The sequence below is a fragment of the Periophthalmus magnuspinnatus genome, chromosome 22 (assembly GCF_009829125.3).
Source record: "Periophthalmus magnuspinnatus isolate fPerMag1 chromosome 22, fPerMag1.2.pri, whole genome shotgun sequence".
NCBI classification, from domain to species: domain Eukaryota; kingdom Metazoa; phylum Chordata; class Actinopteri; order Gobiiformes; family Gobiidae; genus Periophthalmus; species Periophthalmus magnuspinnatus.
This window is the reverse complement of record NC_047147.1, coordinates 3188046-3205041: the sequence shown is the minus strand read 5'-3', so window position 1 is coordinate 3205041 and position 16996 is coordinate 3188046. Positions and strand designations below refer to the sequence as shown.

At 40.4% G+C, this 16996-nt stretch overlaps 1 protein-coding gene across 1 annotated transcript; it reads right to left on the bottom strand.

Annotated features, from left to right (window-relative positions):
* Positions 1 to 290: 290 nt before the first annotated feature.
* LOC117390835 (pleckstrin homology domain-containing family H member 1-like) lies at positions 291 to 16550 on the bottom strand. The gene is made up of 8 exons (XM_033988639.2): positions 16377 to 16550; positions 15911 to 16008; positions 14140 to 14281; positions 13411 to 13550; positions 7636 to 7765; positions 7017 to 7100; positions 5744 to 5890; positions 291 to 4010 (listed from the first exon to the last, which is right to left on the bottom strand). Exons 1-8 carry the CDS (start codon positions 16548 to 16550, stop codon positions 3858 to 3860), a joined length of 1068 nt encoding a protein of 355 aa, XP_033844530.1. The 3' UTR covers positions 291 to 3857.
* Between the last annotated feature and the right edge of the window lie 446 nt (positions 16551 to 16996).

The window sequence follows — 16996 nt, the reverse complement described above, 5'->3', positions numbered from 1 at the left end:
CAAAGTTTTCCTGCAGTTTTTATTTAACTGAAATTTAATAAATTAATTATTGATTTAATTAATGCATTTGGAAAACAATTTGTACAATGAGCCTTGCATATTCATGCTTTGCTACATGTTACAGGCCAAATCTCTAATGTAATATATGTACACACACATATATTATGTATATATCCTGGATCCTGGCCCAACCCCTCTGGCAAATTTTAGAATGCGTTTGGCCCATGTGTCAGAAAGTTTACCCACCCTGATTTGAACTCTACTTGAAACATAAAACAAAGACACTCCCATATGTTCGTACCATTTTATTTAAACCACAAATATAGACACCAAGTTTCAAGCTTTGAGAGAACACAAATGTAACAGAACAATATCAGTAAATGTTCACACAGCTCACACTACTGCCCCAAGTCAAATAAATAGAAACTCTATGGAGAAGGCAGTGGTTTGTTCCAACAGTTCAAGTCTTTACATGCTTCCAAACACATGTCGTTAGCTCTAGTTTCTTTTAAGACAAATCAAGATTATAAAACAGAGTGACAGCCATGAGCCATGTTCACAGATGCCAGAAAACAAATGGCTTAAAAGAATACAGTACACAATATTATATAGACTATACAAACAGGGGCGCCAAAAGGGAGGTGACAAAGGGTCTGCTGTCCCGGGCCCACAGACTGTATAAAGAAGTGGACTAAGTGAGTGTGATGTCACCCACAGCGTTCAGCTCCAAATGAAGCTCATCGAGGCTATAGCAGTTATAGGGGACAATTGGGAGCCGAGTTTTGACTGTGAGTATCATAGCAACCAAAAAGCCAATCCAGAGCGAGGCTGGTGAAGGTAAGAAACCTGCTCCCTGCTAAACCAGCAGTGCGAGTGCTTAGCAAGGATGTCAATCAAACCTGTTGCTAATGCTAGCGGGAGTGACCTTGAGGATAGAAAGCATCTGATTTGCCTGTTATATAATGCTCATGTAGAGCGGGGGGGGGGGGGGGGGGGGGGGTTAGCATAAAAGAATTTGATAATTTGACTTAATCTGTTCTGTTTTATTATGAAGGCTAATCACAACTGCTTAAAAAAAAACTAAACAAGATCCCAGTAGTTCAGCCCTAAGTGTCCATAGATTTAGTCGCACTGATGTATTACATTCTCATGCAGTAAACTAACTTTATGTATTCAATATAAGCAGATGATCCATGATGAAGAATATGCCATTTTGTTACTTTAGCAAAAGAAGAAAAAAATACTAAAGTAAAAGTAAAAGTATCCCATGAAAAAATCTACTTAAGTAAAAGTATTAAAGTACTTTTTACTTGAAGAGTAAAAAGTAAAAGAATTTCACACAGATTTTGAGCAGTTTATAAAGCTTCAAATGTGGTGATTTTGATAAAGATTTGAGCTGAATTTTGTTCAAATGAATCTATCATTTTTTTCTATTTGTTTTTATTTGTGTATTTTTGTTTTTCTCAAGTTATGACATGATAAAAATAAACCCTCAGCCTTTTCAGGAGGTCTCAGACAATAATAAAAAATATTTCTAATTTTCAGTCCTGATCATAAATGTAGTGCAGTAGAAAGTACAAATACTGCTCTCAAATGTAGTGAAGTCAAAGTAAAAAGTATACACTGTAAAATGTACTTCAGTAAAGTACAGGTACCTCAAATTTGTACTTACGAACACTACTTTTACTTGGTTATGTTTGGTATTTCTATGAAGTTGTTAGTTTCCTCCTTAACACATATAAATAGAAAAACATCCAGGATTTAAATATGACAAAGTACTTAAAGGCGCTGTACCAGATCTTAAAAATGTGAAAAACAGAACTAGTTCAGTTTGCAGTGGTCCAAAGTTATTCCTCATTGACCTTATGTATTCAGAGCATCCTAATTACTCACCACAATGAGTTTATAAGCACTTTTCACTACTCAGATCAGCGTGGTTTTCACCATCATGGTAAAGCCTACAACAACTTGCATGCTAACACACACTTCAAAGCAGACTTATTTTCAAGAGCAATATACAGGGCCTTTAAGTTATCAAGTACCAACACACAAGAACAAAACTGTATCCCATCATTTAAAATCTTACATTATCATATTAAAAAACAAAAAACAAAAGTGGTAATTATATTTGTTTAAAAAAAAGTAAAAATAGAAAGTATTAAAAGAATCTAAAAAAACACTGAAACCTAAGTCAGACCTTAATTATTCTGAAGTAGCTGAGCAGTGTCACCGCTCTTTTGTTGTAGAAATAAATAACCGACACTAGAAAGAGACGTGCTAAGCTAACTCAACCTTTGACCCTGGTATGTGTTTACAGACTCCACAGCTGCTAGAACACCATGGCAAAAGTGTTTTAAAAAGTCACATCATTGTATAATAAGTCACTTTAAAAACATGTTCACAATTTCCAAGTCTTTAGTGATGAGACTTTAAACTCTTTAATGGGAGCTGGATATTTGGGGTTTTGTGCATTCAAAAAAGGCTGATAAACATGCTGTATAAAGAAACTGTATAAAGAAGTGGACTAAGTGAATGTGACGTCACCCACAGCGTTCAGCCCCAAATGAAGCTCATCGAGGCTAGAGCAGTTATAGAGCCTAATTTGGAGCAGAGTTCCATATTTGGAATTTCGATTGCGAGTATCATAGCAACCAAAGAGCCAATCCAGAGCAAAGCTGTTGAAGGTAACGCCACTTTCTGCCAGCAAAGAGCGGGTGTCAATCAAACCTGTTGTTAACGCTAGTGGGAGCGACCTCAGGGAAAGAAGGTGCCTGATTTGTCTGTTATTAACGTTCATATCTTGAGTCACAGACAAAATAGCAAAACAAAAATACCAGGATCATATAGAGCAGGTTAATACACTGCCTGGCCAAAAAAAAAGTCACCACCAAAGAAAAAGTTCACACACTCTAATATTTGGTTGTTCCGCCTTTAGCTTTAATTACAGCATACATTCACTGTGGCATTGTTTCGATTTTGCTTCTGCAATGTCACAAGATTTATTTCCATCCAGTGTTGCATTAATTTTTCACCAAGATGTTGCATTGATGATGGTAGAGTCTGAACCTCTGCACAAAGCCTTCCCCAGCACATCCCAAAGATTCTCAATGGGGTTAAGGTCTGGACTCTGTGGTGGACCAATCCATGTGTGAAAATGATGTCTCATGCTCCTGAACCACTCTTTCACAATTTGAGCCCGATGTCATCTTGGAATACACCCGTGCCATCAGGGAAGAAAAAAATCGATGGAATAACCTGGTCATTCAGTATATTCAGGTGTCAGCTGACCTCATTCTTTGAGCACAGACTGTTGCTGAACCTAGACCTGACCAACTGCAGCAACCCCAACATATTTGCTTAGTTAAATCCGGATGGTGACTTTTTTTTTGGCCAGACAGTGTATCTTTCATCACAGACAAAATGGCAAAACAAAAACCCAAGGATCATGTAGAGCAAAAATGACGAGTCTGACAGCAGCAGTTACAGAGAGAAGGGACACAGTTTTTCAATGTAAAGTGAACTGCAGCCAGAGTCGATGGAGCCGGAAGTGCGCCCATGCTCACTTCCTGTTTGGAACGCAGCGGCTAGCAGGTTAGCTATGTCCATTTACATATACAGTCTATGGTTTCAAAATAAAAGCAGACTACTAATTCTATGCAAAATGTTTTTAATGTGCAAAACACCATGTCACCTGATCTGCTGCCCTGCTGTTTCTAAAGTTCATTCAGAGTAGGTTTATAGAAAAATATGAAAAAAATTAGGCTCTTTTCAAAACAGATCAGATTTTAACTGCTCGTGTTAAAGAGCCTCTCAAAGGTCAAAGTTCAAAATGATTGTAGATGTTGTGTTGCCGTTGGTCACAGTAGCGTGGGTCCCTTGGTGGTGTAGTTCATAGAGGGGAAGTGTGGGCTGTCTGTGTCCCAGTGGGAGGGGTTTTGAGGGGGGGCAGAGGGAACGCCGAGGCTCCAGTGGTTTATGTAGCTTGCCATTAGCAACGTTAGCTCCAAAATCTGGGAACAAAACATTACATGAAAAAAATGAATTAGCCTTATGTAGCATATTAGCAGTCCCACTTTGCACCAGTGGGAAACTTTTGGTTATTTTTTGGCTATATGATAAGATTTAAGCTGTAAAGTAATGATGGGACTTTGATGGGATTAGAATTGTTTGGATCTGTTAATTTTAAAGAGCTGTTCAAAAGACGGGGCAATGTGTGAACTCATTTTTACAACAAACTAATCACTGAGAGAAATGACCAAGGTTTAAATGTGTTTAAACTGGTTCAAGCTGAGATCGACACTGAGTTTAACCTTTCAAATTATGCATAATCGAAATAAAACAATAAGAGTAATTTTAAAAGTAACTATTAAGATGATGCTAAATATGTTGGGGTTTTTTGTGCTTAAATCTCTCCCTTGTGTCACCTGCTCTGCTTCTGAGCTGATTCTTGTGTTCGTTCAGTGTTCAGTCAGTACACAACCATCAAATTTGGAGGTTCAGTCTTTCTCAGATGTCTTTAAAATCACTGTAATGTTGAAATTTTACATTTTCAGTGGTACAGGAGTAGTAGATACTGATACACAAGTCTAGAGCGCCCTCGTGCAGTTGTCAGTGTGACAATAACAAAGATGTGAAATTATATATTTTAATAATTTCACATATAAGTCGCATCTGAGTATAAGTCACACTCCTGGACAAACTAGGAAAAAAGTGACACTTATAGTCCGGAAAATATAGTACATACAAATTAGAAAGACAAAGATTTGGCTCTTTTAAAAAATGAGATTTGAATCCAAGCAACTGGTCAAAAGAGTCGGCTTGGTCACAAACATCACATCACTACTGTGAAAGTTTACTTTAAATCTGCTCTTGGGTTTTTGTGTCAATGTAAATATAGACAATCGTTTATTGTTTATATTTACTTTTGCAATATATTTAACTTGTTTTGTTTAGTTTAGTTTTACTACTTTCTACACTTGCTATAGAAACATCCAGAAACATCAAATATATGAGACAAGATATATAGAATTATGAAGCAAAGAAAAAACTTTAAGGAACTTATTAAGACTTATTTAAAGGGCCCATATTACTCTAGTCTCTGATCTCTGTTCTAATGTTGTTTCCTCATCACAAACAGACCTGGAGTTGTGTTTTGTTTCATTCACACATGTTTAACACAGAGACCCTGCATATTTAGGCTGAGTTCTTCACTCAGACTGAAAACACTCTGTTCCACCTTGTGATGTCATCATGCGGTGATACAGGAAGTGCTTCACTGTGTTTTTAACTCCACACACCTTCACTAGAATCATTTGGATCATGTCAGCCCAGGAATTGCCAATCTCTACTGAACTAAAGGTAAAAGGAGCTGTTAACTTGAAAACTACCACTTCATGACATCACAAGGTGGAACAGAGCATTTTGAGCTTTGGAGATGTAGACAGACTAATAATAAAGTGTTACTCAAACATGTGTGAATGAAACAAAACACAACTCCAGGTCTGTTTTTGAGGAGGAAACTGTATTAGAACATGACTTAAAGATCACAAGAGTCTATTTTGTGTGATAGAGGATCTTTAACTTTTTTCCTTTACAACATAATTCCATCTATCTTGCTTCATATTTTAATGCCCTCTGTAGGTGTATAAAATGTAGAAAGTGTTAAAAAAAAAAAAAAAAAAGAGAGGTGTGTTTGGCCTTCTGAGTGGTCATGTACATAGACCCACAGCCCCATGTCCTGTACCTTTGGTTTGGCCATATTAAAGACTAGCTTCTCCACACTCTTCTTCCCGGCTCCAGACTCCTTCTGCTGTGTCGTCACCAACATGAAGTCCTCTCTACAGCCGCCGAACGTGACCACGCACTGGTATGGATACGTCACCAGGGGGTGCTGTGGAGAAAAGGACAAGGAGCCATTAACCTCTTCAGTAAAGTAGTATTTGGACTAAGTATCACTAATGCAGTTTATAACACGGTCAGTGAGAATTCTAGTTGTGTTAAAGATCCTATATTTCACAAAATGGACTTTATAATGCGTTTACCTCCTCATAACATACCTGGAGTTGTGTTTTATTTCATTCACACATGTTTTGACTTTATTATTAGTCTGTCTACATCTCCAAAGCTCAAAATGCTCTGTTCCAACTTGTGATGTCATGAAGTGATAGTTTTCACATTAACAAGTCCTTTTATCTTTAGTTCAGTAGAGATTGGCAATTCTAGTACTGATATGATCCAAATGATTCTAGGGTTTAAAAACACAGTGGAGCATTTCCTGTATTACCACATGATGACATCACAAGGTGGAACAGAGCATTTTCCATTTGGGAGAAGAACTAGAAAGCCTAAGTCTGCAGGGTTTTGCGTATTAAACATGTGTGAATGAAACAAAACACAACTCCAACACAACTCTGTTGTTTCCTCATCACAAACTCTGTTTGTGATGAGGAAACAACATATGGGCCCTTTAAAAGTAGTTCCATCACATTTTATATCACTGCTCTGCTTCCACCACCGTGACATCACCAAAACACTAAAATAACTCTGTATATTTAGGACGTTTACAGACAGTGATCAGGCTTTTCCGTTTCACAGGTGAGGCGTTTCAGTTTGTCACCGTGGTAACAACCTTAAACAATGAGGAGCTATGTGCATCGTGCCTTAAAACTGCAGAACATACAGCGCCTCGTTTAATACTTACATGTATACAAAGTAGGTTTTCTCACCTTATTTGGTCTCAGTTTGTGTCTTATTCAGGATTTAAGACTTAAGCCCGCCACACACTTCAGGATTTAAGATTTGCAGGTTTTGTCGACAGAAATGTGATGCTAATTTAGTCAAGTAAATCCATACTAGTTCAACCAGGAAACATATATTGAATTTCCAAACTCTAACGGGCATGTATAAACGTGTTCCTTTTTTTATGATTGAAACGTTGAACATGGTTCTAGTCTCTACTTGTTCCTTTCATTCATTTATGTTTTTGATTACTCTAAAAAAATATCTTTACAACTCACCATTGTCAAGTCCAGTATACACAGTCCATCTTCATTGACCGCCAGCCAAACCTGAGTCTGCTCCACGACACTAGGGGGCAGTGGCTGAAAGTAAACAGTACAACATATTCAGTTTGAGATTAGATTTATGTTCATCATAACACAAAACAATAATAAAAACCCCAGGATCGTGTAGAGTGGATTAATACGAACATTTAAGACCAAAATGACGAGTCTGACAGCAGCAGTTACAGAGAGAGGGGACACAGTTTTTACATAGAAAGTGAATTGGAGCCACCCATGTTCACTTCCTGTTTAGAACGTGGCGGCTAGTGGGTTAGCTATGTCCATTTATATATACAGTCTATGGTCGTGACAAATATATTGAGTATTGAACTGGCATATAGTTTACAGGATTAAACATAAAAAGTCAAGGAATCTGCACTCTCCAGGAGTTACATCTTTCGAATGGTGGAAAGTTCTCAAAATGGCACCTATAAACATTTATTTTTAGTTCCAAGTTGTATCATCTTGAAACCAGACAGAAATCCCATAGAGCCCTGGGACTGAATGTAAAAAATGCAAAACAAAATAAGATCTCTTTGGAGGTGAAACGTTCTCAAAATGGTGGCTGCGTTACCTTTGCAGAGAAGAGCTTGGCGCCGAACAGCGGCCATTTTCTAGCCACAGTGAGGTAAATCCGCACACACTCAGACGAACTGCAGCCGCGAAGAAGCAACCACTTACACGAAAAGCCCTCGGACAGGTCTCTGTGGGAGGAGAGGAGGAAGAGAGAAGGATGAGAGGAGGAAAAGAGGAAGAGGAAGAAAGGAGGAAGAGAGGATGGCGGAGAGAGTGGAGGAGGAAGAGGACTGTCTTTATTTCTTGTATATCTTTATCTAATTTCCATGTGTAAAATGAGGATCAATAATAACCTTTGTTTATTTGATATATTTATTTCTGTTCAGTTTCTGTCCATCATTTACTTTATTTCATTTACAAGAAGAAAACTTTCTGTAGGTAACATTATTGATGATACTTAACCTCTGTAATGTATAAAGAGCAGCTCTAAAATGTGAGCTAATGAACACTCAGGTCCTACTGGAACTAATCTGATCTCAGGAGATAATCAGGGCTGGGCCTGGGCAGGACTTGGACCACAGGGAATACAGTGTCTTGCCTAAGGACACTACATCAGTTCCAGTAGAGCCAGTGCTGCCCCCCTGTGGCACCTATATTCCCTGCGGTCTTCCATCCAAGTCCTGCCCAGGCCCGGCCTTGATTATCTCCTGAGATCAGATGAGATCGGGCCAGAAGGACCTAGAGTGCAGATTGGCAGCCTCGCTTCTGTCAGCTACTGTGGCTACAACAGTATTTTACAATCATCAGGAGTGAAATGGATGATTAATGCATGTACTGAAGTATCTAAATCATTTGTTGGTTAAATATTACAGGCCTAAGAAGGAAAAAAAGAGTGTGCGCAGTGTTTTAGTCTTAACATACTGTTCTTGTCACCAGTCTCTTGAGGATGGGGGTATGACGGGTTTCACAATAAGTACAAAATGATAGAAATCGATTCCAAAAACAATACCATAGTATTGGTTGTTACCATAGTAACATCCAAAAGTCAAATCTGTCACTGGACAAAAAGTTGAAGTGAAGACATTTGGCTGCTCATCCAAGACATTTGTTCAGTTCTGGTCAGATTACTGCTGGCACTTCCTTATATCTGTGTGAAGGGAGGAGCTAACTACACTGAAACTGTAAACAGCTGTTGTTAGGCCCGAGCCCCTACAGGGCGTAGGGCCTATTGCTTCCGCAACGATGAGTGCGAAGCACTCATCGTTGCAGACTGTCTTCACGAAGTTGCGCGCGAAGCGCGCAACTTCGTGGCAGCACCGCGACCTTGCACAGACTCCTGTGTCCTAGCAACCCATGCCGTAGGCATGGGTTTGCATATTTGTTGTTGCTAGCATGTCAGCGTCAACATCGAGTCAATGGGCGAAGCCCATTGACTCGATGTTGACGCTGACATGCGTTAACAGGAGTCAATAGGAGGAGTCGTCCCCCATCGCCCCCTGCACAGACTCCTGTGTCCTAGCAACCCATGCCGTAGGCATGGGACATGCATATTTGTTCTTGCTAGCATGGCAGCGTCAACATGTTGACGCACGCAGCGCGAAGCGCTCATGTCCCCAAACACACTCCTGACATCGAGCCCTATCCAAGCCCCCATGCCGCAGGCATGGGCCATACTTGTTACTGCTAAAATGAATGGAAGTCAATGGGAGGTCAATGGCGGACCCCGGACGTCATGGCGAATGACGGGCGCGTAAGCGCCCGTCATTCGCCATTGACCGCACGGTGACGTGGGGAAGGTCGAGAGCTTTCAGAAAACATATAATATGTCGTTGTAATGTTATCGGATATATTGTTTTTGCTAAAATTATTATTATTTTTGTTTATTTAGGCCCGAGCCCCTACAGGGCGTAGGGCCTATTGCTTCCGCAACGATGAGTGCGAAGCACTCATCGTTGCAAACTGTCTTCACGAAGTTGCGCGCGAAGCGCGCAACTTCATGGCAGCACCGCGACCTTGCACAGACTCCTGTGTCCTAGCAACCCATGCCGTAGGCATGGGTTTGCATATTTGTTGTTGCTAGCATGTCGCCCATTGACTCGATGTTGACGCTGACATGCGTTAACAGTAGTCAATAGGAGTCGTCGTCCCCCATCGCCCCCTGCACAGACTCCTGTGTCCTAGCAACCCATGCCGTAGGCATGGGACATGCATATTTGTTCTTGCTAGCATGTCAGCGTCAACATTGAGTCAATGGGCGAAGCCCATTGACTCAATGTTGACGCTGACGCAGCGCGAAGCGCTAATGTCCCCAAACACACTCCTGGCATCGAGCCCTATCCAAGGCCCCATGCCGCAGGCATGGGCCATACTTGTAACTGCTAAAATGAATGGAAGTCAATGGGAGGTCAATGGCGGACCCCGACGCCATGGCGAATGACGAGCGCGTTAGCGCTCGTCATTCGCCATTGACCCCACGGTGACGTGGGGAAGGTCGAGAGCTTTCAAAAAACGTATAATATGTGTTTCTAATGTTATCGGATATATTGTTTTTGCTAAAAATATTATTATTTTTATTATTATTATTATTATTATTTTTATTTCTTCTTTCATCTGCTCTTTGAGCAGTAATTTGACCCCCTGAACATATTCAAAAACTCACCAAATTTTGCCCATAATTCAGGTCTGCTGAAAAATTTATTTTTTTATGTGGTGCATTATTGCGCATAAAAAAATGGCGCGACAGCGCCCCCTGCAAAAGTCAAATTTTCGGGCGTCAATGGGAGACGTCGACGTCAACTTTCTCATACAGCCACGAAATTTGGTACACGCATTCTTCACGTGATGCCAAACAAAAAAGATTATTATGGCCACGCCCCTTGACATACCGGAAGTCGGCCATCTTGGATTGAAAATTCCGAAATGCCGAGTCAGCGTTTTCGCTGACCTCGCATTTTCGTCAACTCCTCTGAAGGCGCTTCACCTGCAGGGCTGAAAATCACTGTACATCATCTAGACAAGTGGGGCATCAAAAGTTATCAAATTTATGATGATCCCTATTACGGTTTCCGTGCGGCGAAGCCGCAAAATTCCATCAAAATTTTTGCAATTTTCAAAAGTCAAAATATGCTCCCGTTTGCGCAAGCAAAGTCCGATTTGGCTCAAATTCGAATCAGTTGTAAAACTTTTGGGCCTAAAGCTACTCATTATGATAGAAACTAAATTGGCGTGATAGCGCCCCCTACAGAACATCTAATAAATTTGTATGGAAGGCCGAAAATTTAGTTTTCCCAAATGTTACCAAATTTGACACAAAATTCCATTGGGTCATCCCAATCAATAAAGCCAATCAGACCTATGTCGTCTTTTGCACCGTGTTGCCATGGCGATGCGCCAAACTGCCAATGTTATCCTAATGGGAAACCTCCCAATTTTTCCCATTCATGGGAAAAATATTAGTTTCATGGAATAATGTGAAATTTGGCACTATGACTCCTCATGTCATCCTGATCAAAAAAGTCAATCAGACCCATGTCATATTTTCCACTGGGTTGCCATGGCGATGCGCGAAAGCGCCCATGTTATCCTAATGGGGAAATTTCCAAATTTTCGTACATTTCAAAGTCTTATAACGACATATTACCGTCAATGACGAACACAAAATTTGGCACAGTGATTCTTCAGGTCGTCCCTGTCAAAAAAGTCCGGGGGGCCAAGTTTGTATTTTGGACGGTGTTGCCATGGCGATGCCTGGAAAAACCATGTTTTTGCATTTTGTGCATCAGCACTTCACATGTGTTTTGACTTGTTTGGTGACAAGTGCAGCCCAAAGCTGCAATAAAGAAGGGACAAGTGGCGCGTTAGCGCCACCCACAGGGAGTGCGGGGTCGGCCGAGTGCGAAGCACGGCCCGCGAGGGCCGTTCGATGCCGCTTGCGGCTTTAATTATTTATTTATTTATTTATTCTTTCTCCTGCACTTTGAGCAGGATTTTGACCCCCTAAACGAATTTAAAAACTCACCAAATTTTGCCCAAAATTCAGGTCTGCCGAAAAATTTATTTTTTTATGTGGTGCATCATTGGGCATAAAAAAATGGCGCGACAGCGCCCCCTGCAAAAGTCAAAATACATTGCGTCAATGGGAGACGTCCCGACGTCAACTTTGGCATAGAGCCACGAAATTCGGGACACGCATTCTTCAAGTGATGCCAAACAAAAAATATTATTATGGCAACGCCCTCTGATACACCGGAAGTCGGCCATCTTGGATTGAACATTCCAAAATGCCGAGTCAGCGTTTTCGCTGACCTCGCATTTTCGTCAACTCCTCTGAAGGCGCTTCACCTGCAGGGCTGAAATTCACTGTACATCATCTAGACAAGTGGGGCATCAAAAGTTATCCAATTCATGATGATCCCTTTTACGGTTTCTGTGCGGCGAAGCCGCAAAATTCCATCGGAATTTTTGCAATTTTCAAATTTCTAAATTTGCTCCCGTTTGCGCATACAAAGTCCGATTTGGCTCAAATTCGAATCAGTTGTAAAACTTTCTTGCCTAAAGCTACTCATTATGATAGAAACTAAATTGGCGCGATAGCGCCCCCTACAAAACATCTAATAAATTTGTATGGAAGGCCGACAATTTAGTTTTCCCAAATGTTACCAAATTTGACACAAAATTCCTTTGGGTCATCCCAATCAATAAAGTCAATCAGACCTATGCCGTCTTTTGCACCGTGTTGCCATGGCGATGCGCCAAACTGCCAATGTTATCCTAATGGGAATCCTCCCAATTTTTCCCATTCATGGGAAAAATATTACTTTCATGGAATAATGTGAAATTTGGCACCATGACTCTTCATGTCATCCTGATCAAAAAAGTCAATCAGACCCAAGTCATATTTTTCACTGTGTTACCATGGCGATGCGCGAAAGCGCCCATGTTATCCTAATGGGAAAATTTCCAAATTTTCGTACATTTCAAAGTCTTATAACGACTTATTACCGTCAACGACGGACATAAAATTTGGCACGGTGATTCTTCAGGTCGTCCCCGACAAAAAAGTTCAGGGGGCCAAGTTTGTATTTTGCACGGTGTTGCCATGGCGATGCCTGCAAAACCCATGTTTTTGCATTTTGTGCATCAGCACTTCCAATGTGTTTTGACTAGTTTGGTGACAAGTGCAGCCCAAAGCCGCAATAAAAAAGGGACAAGTGGCGCGTTAGCGCCACCAACAGGGAGTGCGGGGTCGGCCGGGTGCGAAGCACGGCCCGCGAGGGCCGTTCGATGCCGCTTGCGGCTTTAATTTACAGTTTATGTTTGTAGCTATGTCTATTGCCTTAATCATACTTAGCATATTCATACACCTCTGGGCATTTTTCACACCTATTAACATCCTGGCTTGCTCTATTGTTCTCTTTGTTTCCTTTGTTTGTTTTGGGTCTGAGGATGGAGTTATAGATGGGGGATAGATGATGTCTCAGGCCCCCATTTCTGTTTAAGGAAGGATTGTCTTTCCTAACAAAAATATCTTCCTTAACTCCCGCCTCAAACCATTTCTTTTCTCTGGCTCAGATCTGAACTTCACTCTCTTCAAAGGAGTGGTTAGAGTCTTTGAGATGGAGATGCACAGCAGACTGGGACCAGAGGAGCTCTTGCCAACTGAAAAAGCAGCTTGTATGATTAACGAAACGTCTTCACTCGTGCAACTTTTTGTCCAGTGACAGATTTTACTTATGGCTTTTACTACTATTTTACAAATGACCCAAGAGTTACAATACCAATCCATGTTATAATCCACATGTTTCTCATAACAAAGCATAAATAAATGGCTGACCTGAGCTGCTCGGCACTCAGGTCCTGTCTGTATCTTTTGGGGTAAAACTTCTCCAAAGCCTGAGTCAGAATCAGCTGAGACTTAAGCTGAGGAGAACCAGAGGGAGACACCGGGGGGCGCTCTAGATCCCCATGTTCAACCTACAACACAAGAAAATGTTAACTGATATCCATATCAGCGGTGGATGAAGTACTCAGTTTTGTTACTTAAGTAAAAGTACAGATATGGAGGCAAAAAGTTACTCAAGTAAAAGTAAAAGTATTGCATGAAAAAAATCTATTTAAGTAAAAGTATTAAAGTACTTGTTTAAAATGTAGTTTAAGAATAAATCGTAAAAGTGTTCATTTGTTAAAGTGTAAATGTAGTGATTCTGATTTAAAATTAAACATATTTTAGTCACAGTAACAATACAAATCAAATTCTACTTTTTTCTTATGAATTTTGTGTACTTATTTTTATTTTGCTCAAAACCAAAGCTTGAACTCAAAAACTTTAGTCAGGACGTTTCCACAAAAATGGTAAAAATGACCCCTCAAATCAGATGAAAAGTACTTTTTACTTTTCAGTCCTGTTCAAAACTGTAGTGCAGTAGAAAGTACAGATACTGCTCTCAAATGTAGTGAAGTAAAAGTCAAAAGTATAGCTACCTAAAGATTTGTCTTGAGTACAGTACTTTACTACTTGTACTTGTTAAGTTCCACCTCTGATCCATATTGTGTAGTAACTGACCTGAGCCATGAGGGTGGCGACCTCCATAGCCAGCTCTTTGTTCACAGGGAAATGTCCTTGTTGAACCTCGTCGTTCACCTGATAGGCCAGAAGGAGGCGCTCTCGCTCTGTCTCTCCTTTTACCTGAGAGCGGAAACACAACCTGGATAGAAGCAAAGTACACATTCAGAACAAGATATGCCATGTACAAAATTATTTCTCAAGTATTTGAACATCTCAACCCAGTATATATACACACGTATATACACATATATACACACATAAATATATATATATATACACATATATACACGCACATATCCACACATAATTATTACACAAAGGAAAGAAAAGACAAAAAACATTATTATTATTATTAATAATAATTATTATAATAATAGGAAAAGGAGAAGAGAAGGGAGAGATGGGACGGAGAAAGGGAAGGATGAGCAGGAAGAAGGAAAGGAAAAGAGGGAAGGAGGAGAGGAGGAAGAGAGGGAAGGCAGAGAGCAGAAAGAAAGAGGAGGAAGAGAAGAGGGGAGAGAAGAGGAGGGAGAGATGGGAGGGAGAAAGGGAAGGATGAGAGGGAGGGAGAAAGTAATACATTTTTTTCTTTTGTTTTTACAGAGACCCACTGAAATACTTTACTTTTTTTTGTTTTTTGTTTTCCTTAAAGTTACTCCCTTACAGTTACTCCACACTTGATACGATTTTATTTCCTCCTCCACTGTTACATATTAAAAGACATCCGCTTCAGCCAGTTCTGTGAAGCACAAATGAAACGCTGGTTCCTCTGGGTCCTTCCAGTGTCTCTTTATTATGTTTTCCAATCATAACACTGGTTTGAAGTCTGAAGATGGACTTTGAGTGGTCATTTGTGGGTCACTCAGAACACAGAGCTGAGGGGTGAACTCAGATGTTTCCACTGATGTTTTTTAAACACACATAAATCTTCCTCCAGTAGTTTTGAATCAGCGGACAGTCCCAGAGGAGATGTGTCCGAGTTCCTTTAGTGCAGCATTTCCAGCAGTTGTCTCAGTCCATAAGGGTGTCCAAGAGTATTGATTTAAAATTTTAAAATTAACTAACTGAATTTTTACATCTGTAGACAGCTCTAGACAGCCAATCATCTTCTGTCAGATTAAGTTAAGATTAGATGTCCAGATTGATTTCAAAGTACAGTATTGAGCACTGGATGTTAAAAGATGTTAATGTTGAAAGACCAGACCATAATAAAAGATGCCTCATGTGCCAATCCCATTTTTTGGTTTGTGATCGAAGTGTCCAGTACAGATATACTGTTTAAGCAGATCTTGAGGTCAAAATAAGTCCACTGTGTTCTGTCTGCATCTAATTATGAAGCGTTTTATTGTTCGATAATCAGGAAGTGCACGTTAGCATGCCATTTGCCAGCTTCACGTCCTGAATGCATAAGATAAGTGAAGAATAACTTGGGACCACTGCAAACTTTTTAAAATGAACTAGTATTTTTTTGTGTTCTCTGAGCTCTGTCAAAATACTGTGTTCCTCTGTCTTTCCCTGTCCCTTCTGTGTCCTCGCCTGGAGCAGGACGGAGACTCTGGTTCCACCTCCAGCCTATCTGCAATCAAGCGTCTGCCTCTGGAGTACAAAGGGGCTGAGAATTGTGACCTCAAGTCGTCCTCCAGTTTTCTCATCAGTGTATCCTACGTGGTCCCGTTTCTCGCTATTCAATCGTGCGATAAATCATTATGATCCAAAAGTCTCGTTCCTGTTTTGACCTCATACCTTTGAAACCGTCTGAGTCTCATACCTGTTTTTATAAGTTAACCGGACGATTCGAGTTCCTTCATTCTTTCCTGGATGTAGCTCCTTTAAGGCCTGCTCCCATTTGGAAATAACATCACAAATCTGCAACGACACAACAACAGTGAGAGCCCCCAACCATAGACTGTATGAAGAAGTGGACTGTGGATGTGAATGTGCAGCTGTCCATAGGGGGCGCCGACAGCATGTGGCGCTTTCTTGTCATGACATTTAAGGCGACGTCAGCTCCAATTGGACACTGCAATTTTTGTAACGCAAAAGTCAGCAGAATTGTTTGTTTTATTAAGTGGTTTTAGATTAATATTGTGATTTAAAATGTGTAACTTATAACATGTTCATCCACGAGTGTCAGAGATTATAACTATACAGACAAGTAGAGGTTACAAACATTCACATATGAGACCCTGCGCCCTGTTATCCATTTCAGCTGGTGTATTGTTCTGTCTCTGTACCTTGGCTGTTGGCTGCAGACAGTGTTCCAGATCTTTCCCTGAAGGATCGTCAGTGAAGAGGCAGAACCCGGAAAGCTGAGGCTTCCTCATCAGAATCTTCTGGTTTAAAGTGTTTAGGAATTCCTCCACTGTGGTCGAACCGTCAAAGCCCACCACCTTCAGAACATGTAACATGTAACATAATTGCCCTGCTTATCTATAAAGTTCTCTGCTAGATCATAGTTGTTCTCACAGATAACAGACCACCAGTCTATAACAGTTGCTTAAACATGGCACTTATTCATAACATTAAAATTATAATTATTTATATTCATAAAATATTTAAACTGTCAGCATCTTTAATTGTTATTGTGATACACTTGTCCCTCGCTATATTAAGATTCATCTTTAACGGTTTTGCTGTTTCACAGATTTCTTTTGTGCAATTTTGCAGACTTTTTTTTACAGTGTATGAGCGTGCATTGTGTTCTGCGTCCTGATTGGCTAAGGGACTGTAGACCATTGTCCATCGGTCTCCTTTTTGCTGTTCTATGATTGGACTTGAGCTGTGGAGAGTTGAATGAATAAAGTCTCTGACTCATTACAGATGCAAACTGTTTCATTCTGCTGTTTATTTACTG

Coding starts and splice junctions, on each gene's coding strand:
- LOC117390835 (XM_033988639.2), bottom strand. CDS start 16,550: ATGTTACATGTTCTGAAGGTGGTGGGCTTTGACGGTTCGACCACAGTG. Junction 5,891..7,016: donor GTATACTGGACTTGACAATG/GTGAGTTGTAAA, acceptor TTTTCTCCACAG/CACCCCCTGGTGACGTATCC. Junction 4,011..5,743: donor TTAATATGGCCAAACCAAAG/GTACAGGACATG, acceptor TTTTGTTCCCAG/ATTTTGGAGCTAACGTTGCT.